General features: G+C 44.6%; 1 protein-coding gene across 1 annotated transcript; it reads left to right on the top strand.

The window, feature by feature from the left end:
• Positions 1–2,407: 2,407 nt before the first annotated feature.
• On the top strand, positions 2,408–9,563 carry LOC121832962 (alpha-(1,3)-fucosyltransferase 10-like). Its single transcript, XM_042292476.1, has 6 exons — positions 2,408–2,578; positions 2,646–2,694; positions 3,103–3,254; positions 3,576–3,701; positions 4,746–5,023; positions 8,820–9,563. The coding sequence occupies exons 1-6, from the start codon at positions 2,465–2,467 to the stop codon at positions 9,484–9,486; spliced, it is 1,386 nt and encodes a 461-aa protein (XP_042148410.1). The 5' UTR covers positions 2,408–2,464; the 3' UTR covers positions 9,487–9,563.
• The last annotated feature ends 5,891 nt before the right edge of the window (positions 9,564–15,454 follow it).

Consider the following 15,454-nt stretch of genomic DNA (forward strand, 5'->3'; position numbering starts at 1 on the left):
GTGAAAGCTACAGAGCGACATCTAAGTTGCTTGTTTTTGAATTGTGTCAAGGTGGATACAAGAAGAAAGTATGGATACACGAGAATATACAATTTGAAGCTTCTATTCGTAGTGTGAATGAACGCGGGTATATGTGTGCATGAAGCTTTCTCAGCTGCATGTGTCCCTTACTGAAAATTGTGCTTTAAATTTGCTAAGTTTGCCTGCACTCGGTTAAATCAAAACTTGTGCGCTTCGGTCTAGGCGGCGTCTTTGCCTCTTTTAGTCTTTTCTGCATTTAATTTCTCGTCTTCGTGTCTCCGTTTCGGATTAATTACTTTATGAAAAACGTTCCCCAGTTCACCTGCAGTTTTGCTTTTATTATCATTAGTTTACTTCTGGTAAAAAAATACATTTCAACACATTACGTTTTTCGCTGTGGCTAGTGCTCATCCGGACGGAGCACTGAAACGCCTATACCTAACCCAACCCCCCCCCCCCCCCCCCCCCCAACCGCCCTCCTCTCTCTCCCCCGTGAACCTAGGGAAGGCGGAGATTTGGACGTAACTTCGGTTACGTCGGACGTAACGCTACACACTTCGTACATTTTTTCATGCTCCAAAAGTCCACATTTTTTTTTAAAATAATCTTTTTATTAGCTTCACATACGAATTCAGTAACCAACTTGATTGTTGCTGTTATGCATTTTGCATACAAAACACCAAGCCCAATCGGAAACCCTGTCTATACTCCGTTTCACTTTGTGTTGTACCTAGGGGTGTCGCGAACTTTGGTCGAACCAGATTTTTTGGTCGAACTTTCGGGGTTCAACTGGGTCGAACCGGTTCGACGAACCTTTGAACTTTTCACCAGATTCGACCGGTTCGGCTTTGTGGACAGTGTGGCCAGACCTTGATACAAGTATGTCTAGGTTTGGAAAAGATTTTTTTATGGAAAGGGTTATTTTGTATTGTGAACAGCTGCAATTAAAAGAGACTAATTCTAATCAATGTAGAAGTTAATAACTTAATTTTTAGTACTGTATTAACTGAAATAACCAATCAGCGCTGCACTTAATTAATCTCTTAGCCATTATCATCCAATCCGAAGCCAACTGGCCAGCGTGTCGCGCATGCGCACACGAGTCGAACTTCAATAGAAGGTTCGTCAAACTCTCCACTAAAAGTTCGAAAAAGTCGAACCTGGTCGAACTCGAACCGCGGCCGGTTCGCGTTCCTAAAACGAAAACCCATCTCTCACAAAAGGTCGTTGACCTTGTTCTTTCATATCATAACAACCGGTGTAACGAAATATGTTTTCTAGTCATATAGATATTTATAAATCCTTTTTACCAATTAACAAACGTCTGGGTCCATAAAAATAGTCATTTTACCATTCTACTACGTCGGTAAATCTATGCGCTATTCAGCAAAACATTTTTTTTTCTGTGTCCATTTTGCAGCAAGTGCAAACAAAACTATGTCTCAAAATTTGCTTGTGACCACTTTGTCCGAGTTTGCCATTGGGGCTTCCGCTTGGAACCATTTCGTTTAGGGTTGTTTTCCGTCCGGGGACATTTCGTCCGAATCCCGGCGGCACCCACAACAATTTCGGAGAACGGAATCTCATTTAGTGGCTCTAGTATCACCCAAACAGGACATCGAGGACATTAAACTAGTCCCAACAGAATGAGCTAGCAACAGAAAGAGTAAAACAAACTCGGGACGACGGACATTTCTTTCGACGTCCCTCGTCCCGAGTTTGTTTTATTCTTTCTGTTGCCAGTCGATGTTACCAACACGCTCTTCAGTTAATGTGAATGAGCTACTTCCCTGCAGTTTGTGTTTCGATGAACACGTTTCTTCCGATGCTTGTAATTAGGGGTGTCGCGAACTTTTGTCGAACCAGATTTTTAGGTCGAACTTTGGGGGTGCGACTGGGTCGAACCGGTTCGACGAACCTTCGAACTTTTCACCAAATTCGACCGGTTCGACTTTGTGGACAGTGTGGCCAGACCTTAATACAAGCATGCCTAGGTTTGGAAAAAATTTTTTTATGGAGAAGCTTATTTTATTTTAATAACAATTGCAATTAAAAGAAACCAGCTCTAATCACTAAATAAGTTAATAACTTAATTTTTTGCAGTGTATTAACTGAAATAACTAATCAGCGCTGCCCCTAATTCATTCCTTAGCCATCACCATCCAATCCGAAGCCAACTGGTTAGCCTGTCGCGCATGCGCACACGAGTCGAACCTCAATACAAGGTTCGCCGATATTTCAACTAAAAGTTCGAAAAAGTCGAACCTGGTCGAACTCGAACCTCGGCCGGTTCGCGACACCCCTACTTGTAATGTTGGTATGGTTTTATTCAACCTTCGTAGCGAAGCGAAACAGCGTCGTTCCACGTGACCTGCGCCCTGCGCTGGGCGTGATTGCCGTGTTTCCGCTTCCGGGGTTACCATGACGACTCGGGCGTAAAGCAATGGTTGCCGTGTGTCCTGCTTCATGTAATACGCGACGCTTCGTAGTTAGAGCCTGCTTCGTTTTAGTTAGCGTCTTAGTGTTTTCGTACTGCTTGTCATTCGTCTTATTCACCGTAAGTTGAGTATGCGTAATGAGTCAAACGACAGACGCATAACATGACGGAACTTTCCTCCCCACAGGACTGGGAAAGAGAACAACTCTACAAGTCGAAACCCGAAGGCGGGGGACGTATGTCGCATCATTTGTCGATTCGTCCTTGGGTTAAAATAGTGAAGCCGTAGTTTCTATACTTCATTTCAATCGAGTCGGACAGCAGCCAACAATCCGATGGCGCGAATCAAGCAGCGCCAAAAAGTGTACCGTCTCGGCGTCTCTTCCATCACGCGTAGGAAAACGCAAAGACGATGAGCGCCGTGACAATGCACTCTTCGGCGCGACTTGATCGGCTCCATCGGATCGCAGGGTTGGCTGCGGTCGGACTTTTAACCACCGGCAACAAGGGACCGTGCTCGCTCGCTGAACACGATGAATCGACTTCTCACCCTCTGTCGATTCAACAAGGCGAGCAACTTGGTCCCGTGTTGTCGGCAATTCTTAGTAGCGCCTTTTTAAGTGCTGCATTTTGCATGACACCAGATCGGTATACTGGCAAGCATGAAGACATCAAAGTCCCGGTTATCCTCTGGTGGACTCCCTTTACGAAGGAACCTGGACGCACAAAGGCGTGCAGCAACCGGTCTTGTTTCTTCACGGAAGACAGAGCTTTCTTCAACCACACAAGGCTTTATGTGAGCTCATTCGAGTCTGAGAACATGTTTCTGTGTGGAAAGGATCGGACATCTAGGGACGTCTGATCGAAACAATACGTAGCTTCCGTGTGACGTCTGTGCCATGCCAGTACTTTTTGTGCCGCAAGCATTTCAGTAGTACTTTTAGCTACAGACCGCAGAAGTTGTAGTTCGAAGAATCCATGTAACTAGAAATAACTATCGGTACCCAGCAATGGCGAAGCGTGCGAGCTATGTATAGTATTTTGTCTCGTACAATATTTATATCTTGTGAGTAACAGACTTTTCCAACCTGATGTGTCGTTCATGCTTCTCTTCTAGGCCATTGTGTTCTATGGTAGTGAGCTTGAAGTTGGAGACCTCCCCTTGCCAAGGAACGCAAACCATGATTGGGCACTTCTTCATGAGGAATCGCCAAAGAACAACTTCCTTTTTTGCATGCCCAGTGTGAGCAGTCATTTCACTACCATTACCAAAAAAAAAAAAAAATAAAGCAAACCGTCCCCTTCGCCTGCCACTTTATAAAAATTAATATAATTGTGACAAACCAGTTGGATTGGTCGAGCAGAATTTATGCAGACTTCATAGTTGTTAGGAATTCCTAGCATTGATAAACTTTGAAGGCCGACTGCTTGCTAGGACATGAACCAAATTACATAGTCATGGTTAAAAGAAATGTGAATGACAAAGCTGCCATTAAATGATACCTACGGTACCTCATAGCTCAAGTGAAGGAAAGCTCGAAGCAAGGGAGCAGTTCATCCTTTTGAGTTTGGCACCAAATACCCGCTTGAATCTTTGTCTGCCGTCCCGTCCACTGGACCTTTTCAAAAACGATTTTCTCAAGCCAAAAGGTATGTTCTGGTAAATGGCTTGCACACATCATTGCATTATGTTGGAGGTCCTTCATATGTGTTTTTGCCGAGAGAAACAAATTCAGTGGTGCAAAAATATGTGCCATGGAAGGTATGATCTCGGCAGCAAGGCCATTACAATAGCAGCCGACACAAAATCAGTGCAAGCCATGAATAGAACCAGTTGCAGCAGACGAAAAAACCAACATAGGGCCAATTGTCGCTGAAGGGAAATTATAGTTTCACAGTAACACTGAAGGTATGGTGTCTCCAGCATCATTTCTGACAGTAGTGAATCGCATGGCAAGCCTCGAGTTCGAACTTTTCAACTCTACTGAATATTTTTGATGCAACTTATCTGCTCAAATATTGTTCTGAGTGTAACACATTATCACTATATATTTTTTTTTTAAGGCACCTTGGAAGGCAATAAAAGTTCCTCTACATTGTGGATACAGCCACAAACTCAAGGCAACGGTTGAATGTAGACTATTTGCAAGCTATTAAAGCTAAAAAGTTTAAACTTTTATAAAATGTATTTAGAAAAGCGATATTTGCCTTGTAAAATGCACGTTCGATTGACATACATTTTTTTCTGTCAGTTTCAACTGAGCTCTGATTAACCATTTGCCTGCAGGTCCTGCACTGGTTCAACCACACGGCAACATTTAGTAGAAACTCTGACCTTCCTCTTACCCTTCAATACTTGAGTGGAGCGAAGGACCTCACCAGCAAAGAGTTTTTCCAAGAAACCTCCAAAAAGAACCAAGCTCGAATCCGGCTTGCCCCCATCGCCTACGTGCAGTCGGACTGCAACACCCCCATCGAGAGAGACGCGTTTGTTTCAGAGCTAATGAACTACATTGATGTGGATTCCTATGGGAAGTGTGTGCACAACAGGGACCTTCCGGAAGGGTAAGTCGCACTGCAACACTGACAAAAAAAAAAAAATGTGTGTATGTTTAGAGAGCAGAAAGTTAGTCTGCTGTAAAAGGCATGCGTGGTCTCTCCACAATGGACAAGAAATTTAGCCAGTGCAGTACATCTGCCAGCCCGAGGTCTTTAATGTGCGTCACGCAGTAGTGATGCACAACCGGATGCCGGTATGATGCTCATCTAGACCGAAACGGGCATGGGTGGGAATTGAACCTAGGAGCCCTGTATAATACGCGCAGACTTTCGTCGCACATTCAGAGACGTGGTGCGCAAACACACTTGGCCACCGATCCCTCATGGCCAAAACCATAGACGCCTTCAAAATATTCTGTTTGCAACTGCAATGCCCCATATATGTCGAGGCAATAGTTCCAAGCCGGCAAAAAAGACTGGGGATAAATTTTCCAGGATTTTCCGTGCGCCTCGTAGCCGATGCCAATCGGTGCATTTAAATGAATTTATTTGGCTATAAATGCGAAGCGGTCGGGGGCAGAAGTAGGTCACAGGTGACGGAGGTGTTGACGTCCTTAGGAAAAAATGGAAGCCGTTTACAATTCCCTGTAACGCCGGTTAGGGCGCAGCTCTTGAGGAGGAAGATGGAAGTGTACTGAGGGATAGGTGACTCCTTGAAATCACGTGACCTAAGGGGGCTCGCGTGACGTCAGGGGGGTCACGCGAACTCGGGGGTCACGTGTCCCCAAGGGGGTCACGTGACCTCAGTGGGGTCACGTGGCCTCAGTGGGGTCACGTGGCCTCAGGGGGTCACGTGATCTGAGGGGGACACGTGACCTGAGGGGGTCACGTGACCTCAGTGGGGTCACATGGCCTAAGGGGGTCACGTGGCTTCAGGGGGTTACGTGATCTGAAGCGGGTCAAGTGACCTGAGGGGGGGACACGTGACCTGAGGGGGGTCACGTGACCGAAGCGGGGTCACGTGACCTCGCGGTTACGCATGGCGGCTACGGCAACGCCGCTCAAGCCGGAAACGGGCCCCTAAGAGCTGCGCTCTAAAACAAACATGTCCATGTTTAAAAGGCGCAGAAACCTCGGTTTCCCAATAATTTTTAAAAGTCGCGGAGTGGGTTTTGGGTACTGGCTGCGTCATTGTGTTTGTCAAAAGATTCTCGAGGATGACGAAGATATTTTGGTGCGCTGGTTACCGTCAAGCTCCGGAAGAGCAGCGTTGGCATTGGTGCTTCTGTGTCAAAGCCTTGCAACTCGTTACACGCCGTCGCGGTTTCAGTGCATTGCAGCACGATATTAACCTCTTACTAATGGGCCATTTTAGTTTAGCATGAACGCAGGCTACCGTACAGTGCGACGTTGCAGCCGGCAGGTTGCGCTGCACCTTTGAAGCACAGTTTTCAGTGTGCAACAGGAGCGTTGCCCTGCACACGGAATCATATGGTAATGCCATGCTAAAATGGCGTATTAATGCCATTGATGTAATTATAAGTTTTTTTTATTGCTCTATAAAAATATCAGAATATACCGTCTACTACACCTGTGTACCGTTATTTGCAGTCACGACCTGCCTCGCAAACTGTCCGTTTTAAGCAGTTGTCACAAACTGCTAGCTTACACAGATGCATATAGCAATCCTGTGAGCATTGTTTATCTGCCTTTATAATTACCCGAAAGCAAGTATGTGTAGTGTTTTTTAAAAGTGCTCAAAGCAAACTGTCATGTTCCTTGTCGCGGCCTTTCAGCAGGTGAAACGCGAGCCCGTTCCCAGTGTCGATCGCTCGACGCACCGTTGAGCAAGCAGCTCTTTTTTGCTTTTGGGAAAGAACAGACTTTCCTTAGATCGTACCCAAGAGCTGTGCACTACTAGCAGGAGATTTTGTCGTCCCGTTGAGCAGAGATTGAGCTGGCGACCGCAGGACCTAAAATCCACGGCATATGCATGGCCAACTTTCTTGGACATTTGGTGGAATAAAACGTTTTCGAGGAAATATAAAAATTTTAATTAATTTACATTCTGCAATACTCAGGCAATTATAGTCCTTGGGAACATTGCAATCTTTTGTGAAGAAAAGCAGAAATCAACAATTTTGTGAATGTAACCCGTGGGATTCACAATGCAAAAGAAAAAAAAAACTTTGTAGAGCAGTCAAATAAAAATTGTATACTCATCCAAAAGGTTAATCAGTGCTTATTGATATCTTACGAGCATCATCTAAAATATTCCCGGGGAACATTGCAATGTTTGTTGTTGAAATTCTCATTTTGGTGCATGCGCCGAGGCGTTGATGTCCAAGAATAAAGTTGGAGATGCGATAGACGAAAAGTTTCCAATCAAATAAGACATTTTGGTCCCTCATGCAATGCTCTTACGATGTGGAATGGAACAATTCTTAATTAAACTCACTTTGTTTTTTTGTTAAAACTGCATGATGCGCGAGCACGCCGATTAGAACCATGCAGTAGCAGCAACACCAAGGCCGACATTCCCTGCCACCTTCTCCGTTGCCGTCCCTGCTCCTGGTCGCAACCCCAGCCTCCAGGGCAGGCTGGGATTGCGAATGGAGCAAAAGGTTACCCAAGTTTGTATGCTACATTTGATAGAAAAATTGGAGAGGTAACACGATGGAACAAGTGAAGCCCGCTGCTGTTTACCTCTGGATGATATCAAAGCCCGTCGAACCGGGCTGGATATATTCTGCGAGGATCGGAAATCTAAGGTGTACCAACTCATTTTAGTATGCTTCGAGATCTGAAGTTTTTTTAGATACAAGCACCGCTTTTCACCATTAGCCTTGACGAGTCTTTGCCCCATCAGAGTGAACACACAGATGGCAACTGTGTCTGTGTTTGTCCATGCTGGATGACAGCATGGTTAGCTGGCTTTGAAGGGGCGCTGAGGTGGGTTTTTTTCTTGTTAGAAAATGTTGTAAATTTGAATGTACTGTATTTTCTGGTCTGCAACTTTCAGGAAATAGTTGGTCTACAAGTCGCACCAATGAGTTAAACAAGAAATATAACCCCCGCGGTAAATTTCCACAGTGCGCACACTTGTTTGGCAGAAAATAGAGTCAGCACTGTTTTTAGTATGAGCGATGCAATTGCAAGTCAAAGTTTTGCTGTGGCTCCACCCCCTGCTGCCCACCAAGCACAGGAGAGAAGGAAGGGGGAAAACTAGCAAAAGTTATGTCATTGGCAATGTCAAGTGACCCTTGATCACCTTTCAGCTGGCTTGGAGATGCCAACGATGACGTCATGCCACATTTGACGGGTGGCAGAAAGCTGTGCCGCATGCTGCACATTTTTCTCTAATAAAAGCGGTTTTCGCTAAAACCTGCCCAATTTCAGTCCGGTAACTGACAACAGAGACAAAGTTCTACGAAAATATGGTCCTATGTCTCTTCTTTTTTTTCTTTGTTTCTGTTTTAGCAGCACAGGACATTGTTGAACAGATTTTTTTGGATAATCTGAATATTCATTAAACCAAAACACCTCCTGCAAGAAATGTTGAATGAACAAAAATAAAAAAAAGTGCATTGGCAGAACTGCCTGTATAAAAACTGGGTCCAAAGGATAAAGCATCGGCTCAAAGGTGCACTTAGCAATTTTTCTGTTTTTGGGTGGCTTTGATCTGCCTGCTTCACAAAGTTTGAAAACCTTTAATTACCCACACCAGTGCCCGCCTTTGTGGATTTAAAGACTTCATGAAGCAGGCAGGTCATGTTCGAGTAAAAAAAAATCGTGCCAAAAACCTTTTACCATTGCAGGGCATGTCTAATCTGTTTACTGTGTCTCCCTCCACCTCTTCCAGCATGACTAACGCAATGGATGCGATGGACGACAAAGGTTTCTGGCACCTGCTTGCCCGTTACAAATTCCACCTGGCAGTCGAAAACTATGGAAGCGACGACTACATCACGGAGAAGTTGTGGCGTCCTCTGATCGTCGGCTCCGTCCCAATTTACCACGGTTCCCCGTCCGTCGCAGACTGGCTTCCCAACGGTTCTCAGAGTGCCGTCCTCATCTCAAACTACACTGGACCCAAACAGCTGGCAGAGGACATTAGGAGGATAGACAGAAATCACACGCGCTACGAGAGCTTCTTGGACCACAAGATCCATGAAAGGATCTCCAACCAGCGTTTACTCAATGCCCTTCGCCATCGAAGATGGGGTGCCAACAACGATCCTCACAAGCCAAACTTTGTCGAGGAGTTTGAATGCCTCATCTGCGAAACGCTGTGGAAAAGACTGCACAGCTCGGACATTCGTTACGTGGCCGACGAGACCCACTACAGCTGCGAGCCACCAAAGAGCATACTGAAAGAACATGCTGGAACTTTTTGGCCAGAATTGTTCAAGCAAGCCGAGTTGGAAGCAAGAGTGCTCGAGTCTCTCCTGCAGAGAAATATTCCATTTGGGGAGGCAGATGTGCAGGCTAGTGTACTTGAACTCTTACAAGCACATCCAACAGGGTGAGAACATCAAGCGTTGTTAACACAGGTACCACATTCAATAGAGTTAGTGACAGATTTAAAATAATTTTTTAATCCCTAGAGGTAGTAGCACTTAGTGCAATTTGAAGTTTGACAGCCTTGTGGTCGTAACATTTGCTGCAACATGTTTGAGCCTTGTTCCTTCCTGTACGTTTAGGAACAAGGCTCGTAAAATACAATTTCTAGAATTCAAGTTTAAATACTGTAAAAACCTTTAATATTTATGAGCCCCTAATTTTCATGACTTCTAAAATTTGTTAACTTCGGTGAGTGTGATTGTTTCTATTGTTTGAAGAGTCGAATTCCAGCCTTTAGAATTTGTGAAACTCAATGGATGCAATTACCCAGCTGCCCAATTAGCGAAAAATCGGAGCCACAGAAATTAAGGGTTTTACAGCATAACCTGCCTGGCAAGGTTTCTTGTACATGTATTCGCATTATACATGTACCCCAAAGCTTAGGGGCATGTCCTATGTCCATAGAGGAACATTTACTTTGGACAGGGCCAACATTTTCTGAAAGTAGGCTGGATGTCAATCTTCGTACCATTCATACAGGTAGCTGCCAGATATCGGATTCCAGCAGTGTGCATTTAATACCTGGTCTCGTTTCAAATATTCGTCACTAGGCTGCAGGGCTTTTCGCTGCTCATTCCGACGGTTGCGAGCTCCTCATTCTTCATATCTTTGCCGCTGGGTGGAAAATGGAGCATTCCAGAAAGGGGCCTCCGACCAGTGCCATCTTTAGCATTTCTGCTTGTAGCCCGTGCTTTGCTCAAACATGTGCATGCTGGGCTGTGAATTTAAGAACATCCAAGCCAAGAATGATTTAGTCTGCAAGTCGGTCTAGAGGATGCAGGCTTCATTCAACCTTAGAGCCCGAATTTAGTGTCAACAGAAGACCCAAACCTAAGGGCAATACTGTTTTGATATACATATATACCGAGCATTTCTGCAAATACTTTTTGGGAACAAATTGCCGACACAGTGGACGTCGGGGACTTGGACTTAGAACTTGGGGAAAATAAACATAGTTCCAACTCGAAACTTGATGACCATCAATGGTCATAAAGTTGTTTTCATAGTTTTGTCGAAACACATTTCGTGCAACTTTTCATGGATGCACTTTTTGTGAATGCTCTCTGCATGTTTCATTGGCAAACTATTTATTGTACTAATATGCTTGGATTGGATTAATTTTGTTTCCTGGGAACATGCTGGAGCCAAAGCACTCACCCGGGCGGCTCCAGTAGGACAAAAACGTTTACGAGCCCCAATCCTAGACGCTTGGGGAAAGTTTAATCACGGGCCATAGCTTGCAGCAGGCCTCGTCTGAACCGCCACATGCACAGGTCTGGCAAGCTAAGCCATTGTCAGGATGGCAGCGACCGAGGCGACGTGCACAGGAAGACTCTTTCGATGGAATGTGGCAAGGTGTTTGCAAAACAAATGCAGGAACCTTTCAATGAAAGGTCCCAGTGTCCAGGAGCCAATCTGTCTACGACGCTGTTCGATGAACTGATTGTCATTGCATCAAAAACCCCTAAATCTGTCAATCTTGGGGAGACTTAAAGCAGATGCAAGTGTGTGGGTGCCCTAAAGTTCCTGCTCATGCTGCAGGCCGAGGACGCATCGCATCGCCAGCCTTTCGTATGCTGCACGAGTAAAAGGCACCTCCACGCTTCCACAAACCTGCAAATCTCATCAAAATATAACAGACTTTGTGGTTTTTGATGGTGCTCAGCACATTTCTTATTGGAACCATATACAGGTAGAATCTGGAGGAGGCAAGCTCCAGCTGGGAATTAGTGGGTAGGTGCAAAGCTAGCTGCCTGTCTCTACTCTGAACACATTCAATTGCTGAATAGACAAAAGCAGCTAGCTTTGCATCTATCCACTAATCATTAGAGTTGGAGCTCAGCTATCTGGACTCCCCCTGCCCTCCTCCTTTCCCTTAGTTTCTGTGCATGTTTATTTTCACTAATAAGAGTTAACTAGTATATATTGGGTGTTTTCTTAAGTGGTTCTTGTAATTCCGACATCTGCTGTAGCTGGTGTTTCCAGTTTGTTGTTTCCCTTATCATTTTAGTTTAGGAATTAACACCCGGTGTACAAGTCGCAAAATTCCTCCAAAAATTTGTCCGCGCGCCAAGTTTTCCACTGACGAACACACCGTTTGCGCCAGCATTTGCCCATACCTGGCGAGGGCACTGTTGAAACTTATTGTATGGAAGTGGGCATCCCGACAAAGAGGAAGAAGAAGCGGGAGCTCGAGAAATAGAATGCACGAGATGGATCGAGGCCTGGCTATAAGCGGACGATGCCGGACATCTTAATGTAAATATTTGTATATAAATGCTGTTGTTGGCTTCATCTACTAACGACCAGTCAGCCGTTCTTACAACATGGTGCCGAAACCCGGGAGAGGGCTTAACAAAACGGTGAGAACCTGACTGGACCCATCAACGGAAGGTCACAACAGCCAACCTATAGCAACGATCGACCGGCAAGATGAGCAAGATTTTAGCCAATGCAACGGACGCCCAAGACAATATCACCCTCAACGATGTCGACACCGAGCACCTTCTGCAACAAAGATCTGCGTTAGGCAACAAGGTAACGACACTCTTTGATTTTCTGGAGAAAGCAATGCCAGAAACAATGACAGCCGGACAATTTAACGAAATCATCGAGATGCTAACATACTATGAATGTCAACTTAAGTACCTGGATGATGCTATCGAACCATTTATACCCACTGAAGAACTTGAAGGAGAATACACTCACGTCATAGAACTAAACGACCGCATCGTAGGACATCAATCAATGTTGAAGATTAAAGTAGAACTAGTCAATCAGCAGGTGACGAAACTAGAGAAAGTCGAGAGAGAAAAGCCACAATTATCTAAACAATGTAATGCATCAGATATGAGTTCGATCAGACCACATCTCGTGAGACAAACTCAGCCTCACGTGACCTCACGCAGCAACAATTATGAACTCGGAACTGTCACCGGTGTGACAACAGACTACGCTGACGATCGTCTCGTCACAGAACATAAATCAGAGCAGCAGACGAAGGACAGATGCGCATTAACTGGAACGACAAAGGTGACCAATACGCTACTGGACGACAACCCCGTACAGGCGACTTCATCGAAGAACATAGTCTACATGCTAAATGGAGAAGAAGTCATGTCTGGTTTCAAGAAAGAGTATGAAGCCGGCACTCACAGAAGTCATCACATTCAAAACAAAGGCGAGTTGAAAACAAAGAAGAATAGACTCAGAAAAGCACAAAAAGATAGGAAAAAACGGAACCGTGACAAAGCAACTAAACAAATAAATGGAACCTTCTTGAACAGGAATGTCAAACGACCTCCTCAACGAAACAAGCAATTTAAGAAACAAGGGAGACTATACAAGCAACGAAGCACAAAACAAAGAATCGGCATACATCAGCGCCTAACGAGAGCTATAAAGGAGATTAGGAAAAGAGCGTATCGTACCCCTCGCGCCTTGTCCCGTCCCCGTGGTTTTAACACACGTGGCTGCACGATCGACTTCCAGATTCAATGGAATGAAGGATGGAAGACTAAATCGCTCGCTCAAACAAGGCAAGACATCGTATCTGGATTCTATGCAAATGACAGACATGACGTGACACAGAACGACCTAAACGGCAATGATAAAATAATCACCAGGCTACCAACGCGACCTTCCGGGAAGCATAGACGTCCAGAGAAGGTCAGAATTATCTTTCTTCCAACTTTCAACTTTAATGCAACGGCGCATCAGCTATTTCTTCTTCTTGTGGGGGGGAGTGTGTTGAAACTTATTGTATGGAAGTGGGCATCCCGACAAAGAGGAAGAAGAAGCGGGAGCTCGAGAAATAGAATGCACGAGATGGATCGAGGCCTGGCTATAAGCGGACGATGCCGGACATCTTAATGTAAATATTTGTATATAAATGCTGTTGTTGGCTTCATCTACTAACGACCAGTCAGCCGTTCTTACAACAGGCACAGCACGTGCACAGAAACCAGATTCGCGCGATGCACATGCGTTGGCCAACTGCTGCAACGCGTCAGTCGAGGACCTCAACTGCAGAAGTATACCACTAGGGTTACATTTCTTGTCCAATTCACCGACAAAAATATTGAACCTTGCTCTCACTTGCGCACATGTGGACTTTTCAATGCAGTTATGCCGAATACAGCCAAGAATATGCACACAACTTAAAACATCTCTATGCTAGTCACGTAGGGTCAGTCTCGAACTGCCCTGCACCATGAATAGAGCGCAGCTTGTTGCATTGGGGTTCCCAGATTGCCAATATGACCCACTCCAAGTGTGGACAGTTAGTCTATAATTCTGCAGACTATAATCCATTTTGTATAGTATACGATGCTGTCGAAGCCACAGTGACAGCACGAGACTCACTTGTGCTCTCGTACAAATGCATGCGAGGCGCTCATGCCAGTAGCTCGCATGACATTGTAAATTATGCACAAAACTAAGCATGGGTGCTAGAGGGATACTACAAAATTTTGGCGAATTTTTCGGTCTATATGTGTTCAGCGGAGCAGTATATCATCAGACACACCAATCTTGTTGAAAAAGACAAAAGGAATTTTAAAGCGAAATAAACAATTAGCAAAGGGCACCTGGTGGATGTTGCTAAAGCCTTGTTCATAATGCCAGACTAGGAGCCTCGACAGGTAATGATAACTATCTTGCTTCCCGACGTCATCCCGCCAGTTCTCCGGTCACCACGATTAAAAGGGAAGTAGGAACTCCCCTCCCACAGAAACTACGTGATATGTAATGCGAAATAAAGGTCACCGTATGTTTCAAATGATTTTACTTTTGAAAGTAATTCCTTTGCCTTAAAGAAAAAAATTAAAAATTTTAGGCAGGATTCGAACCCACAACCCTTTAGTTGCGAGTCAGACGCTTTTCATTAGGCCACGCGAGGCACGCTTGCGCGGCAAATGAAAATGCAATGCAAACGAGGCCCGTTGAGGGGATCACGTTCCACTTTTAAAGGCGAAGCTTAAGCGTCCTTCAAAATTCTATTTTGTTTAGTAAAACGAAGTAGTATTTCACGTTCTACTCGACAAGGCAGCTACTTAATTGGACACTTTCTGACGGTTTGCGTGCGTAATCATCATAGTTCCACCGCGCGCCCCTGTTTACTTTCTTTTCTTCCAGCCCACAGACACATAAAACTAATGTTCACCAGATAAAAAAGGCAATAACAGACTTCTATATGTTTGAGAAGTTATATGTGTGAGGAACACATAGTTATTTAAATTAGCTTCAAAATCAGAAATGTATGTAAGGCCGTCCCATATCACTTACAACGTGCCTGTCAAGGATAAAAACGCCGGAAAAGATTGGCAGAACGGCTTTCAAATAATTTGGGGGGCATTGTAATTAAATATATTTTACATTGATAAAAAAAATTTTACTTTATAAAGTTCACATAACCGCTTGAGACCGACGCCAAAGGACGATACTCAAAACTACGCGAGCTGTGGAGTCTACGTAAAAGTGTTTCTCTGTTTGCTGATTGGCAGTGTGAAACATCGGGTTGCAGGGTACGCTAAAAAGGACTCTATGCTCACATGATGAATTGGAAGTCAAATACACGAAATGTTCAAAAAGAGAGAGATACACGAAATGTTCAAAAAGAGAGAGATAATTAATGTTATGTTTTTCAAAAAATCCCTTCCAGAGCACCTTACGGCAAAAAGAGATACGTTAAGATGCACGCAACGATATTCATGATTTTACATAAATAGCGTGAAGGATAGACAAAGATTCTTGAAATCTTAGTGTATTAAATTTCATCAGCTTGCATGAGCTCGAAACTTCCGAAATACTGCCTCGGGAGGCAAATGTTATATTCGGTTTTACCTGCACTTGTTTTGGGCCCTCACTTTACAG

The sequence above is a fragment of the Ixodes scapularis genome, unplaced genomic scaffold, assembly GCF_016920785.2.
Source record: "Ixodes scapularis isolate PalLabHiFi unplaced genomic scaffold, ASM1692078v2 PGA_scaffold3__209_contigs__length_174095766, whole genome shotgun sequence".
In the NCBI taxonomy this organism is placed as follows: domain Eukaryota; kingdom Metazoa; phylum Arthropoda; class Arachnida; order Ixodida; family Ixodidae; genus Ixodes; species Ixodes scapularis.

What these genes read in the sequence shown, in the direction of transcription:
- LOC121832962 (XM_042292476.1), top strand. Translation starts at nt 2,465, where the DNA reads ATGGTTGCCGTGTGTCCTGCTTCATGTAATACGCGACGCTTCGTAGTT. An exon ending in TGTCATTCGTCTTATTCACC is followed by an intron (nt 2,579 to 2,645) that starts GTAAGTTGAGTA and finishes TCCTCCCCACAG; the next exon opens with GACTGGGAAAGAGAACAACT. An exon ending in TCCTTTTTTGCATGCCCAGT is followed by an intron (nt 3,702 to 4,745) that starts GTGAGCAGTCAT and finishes ATTTGCCTGCAG; the next exon opens with GTCCTGCACTGGTTCAACCA.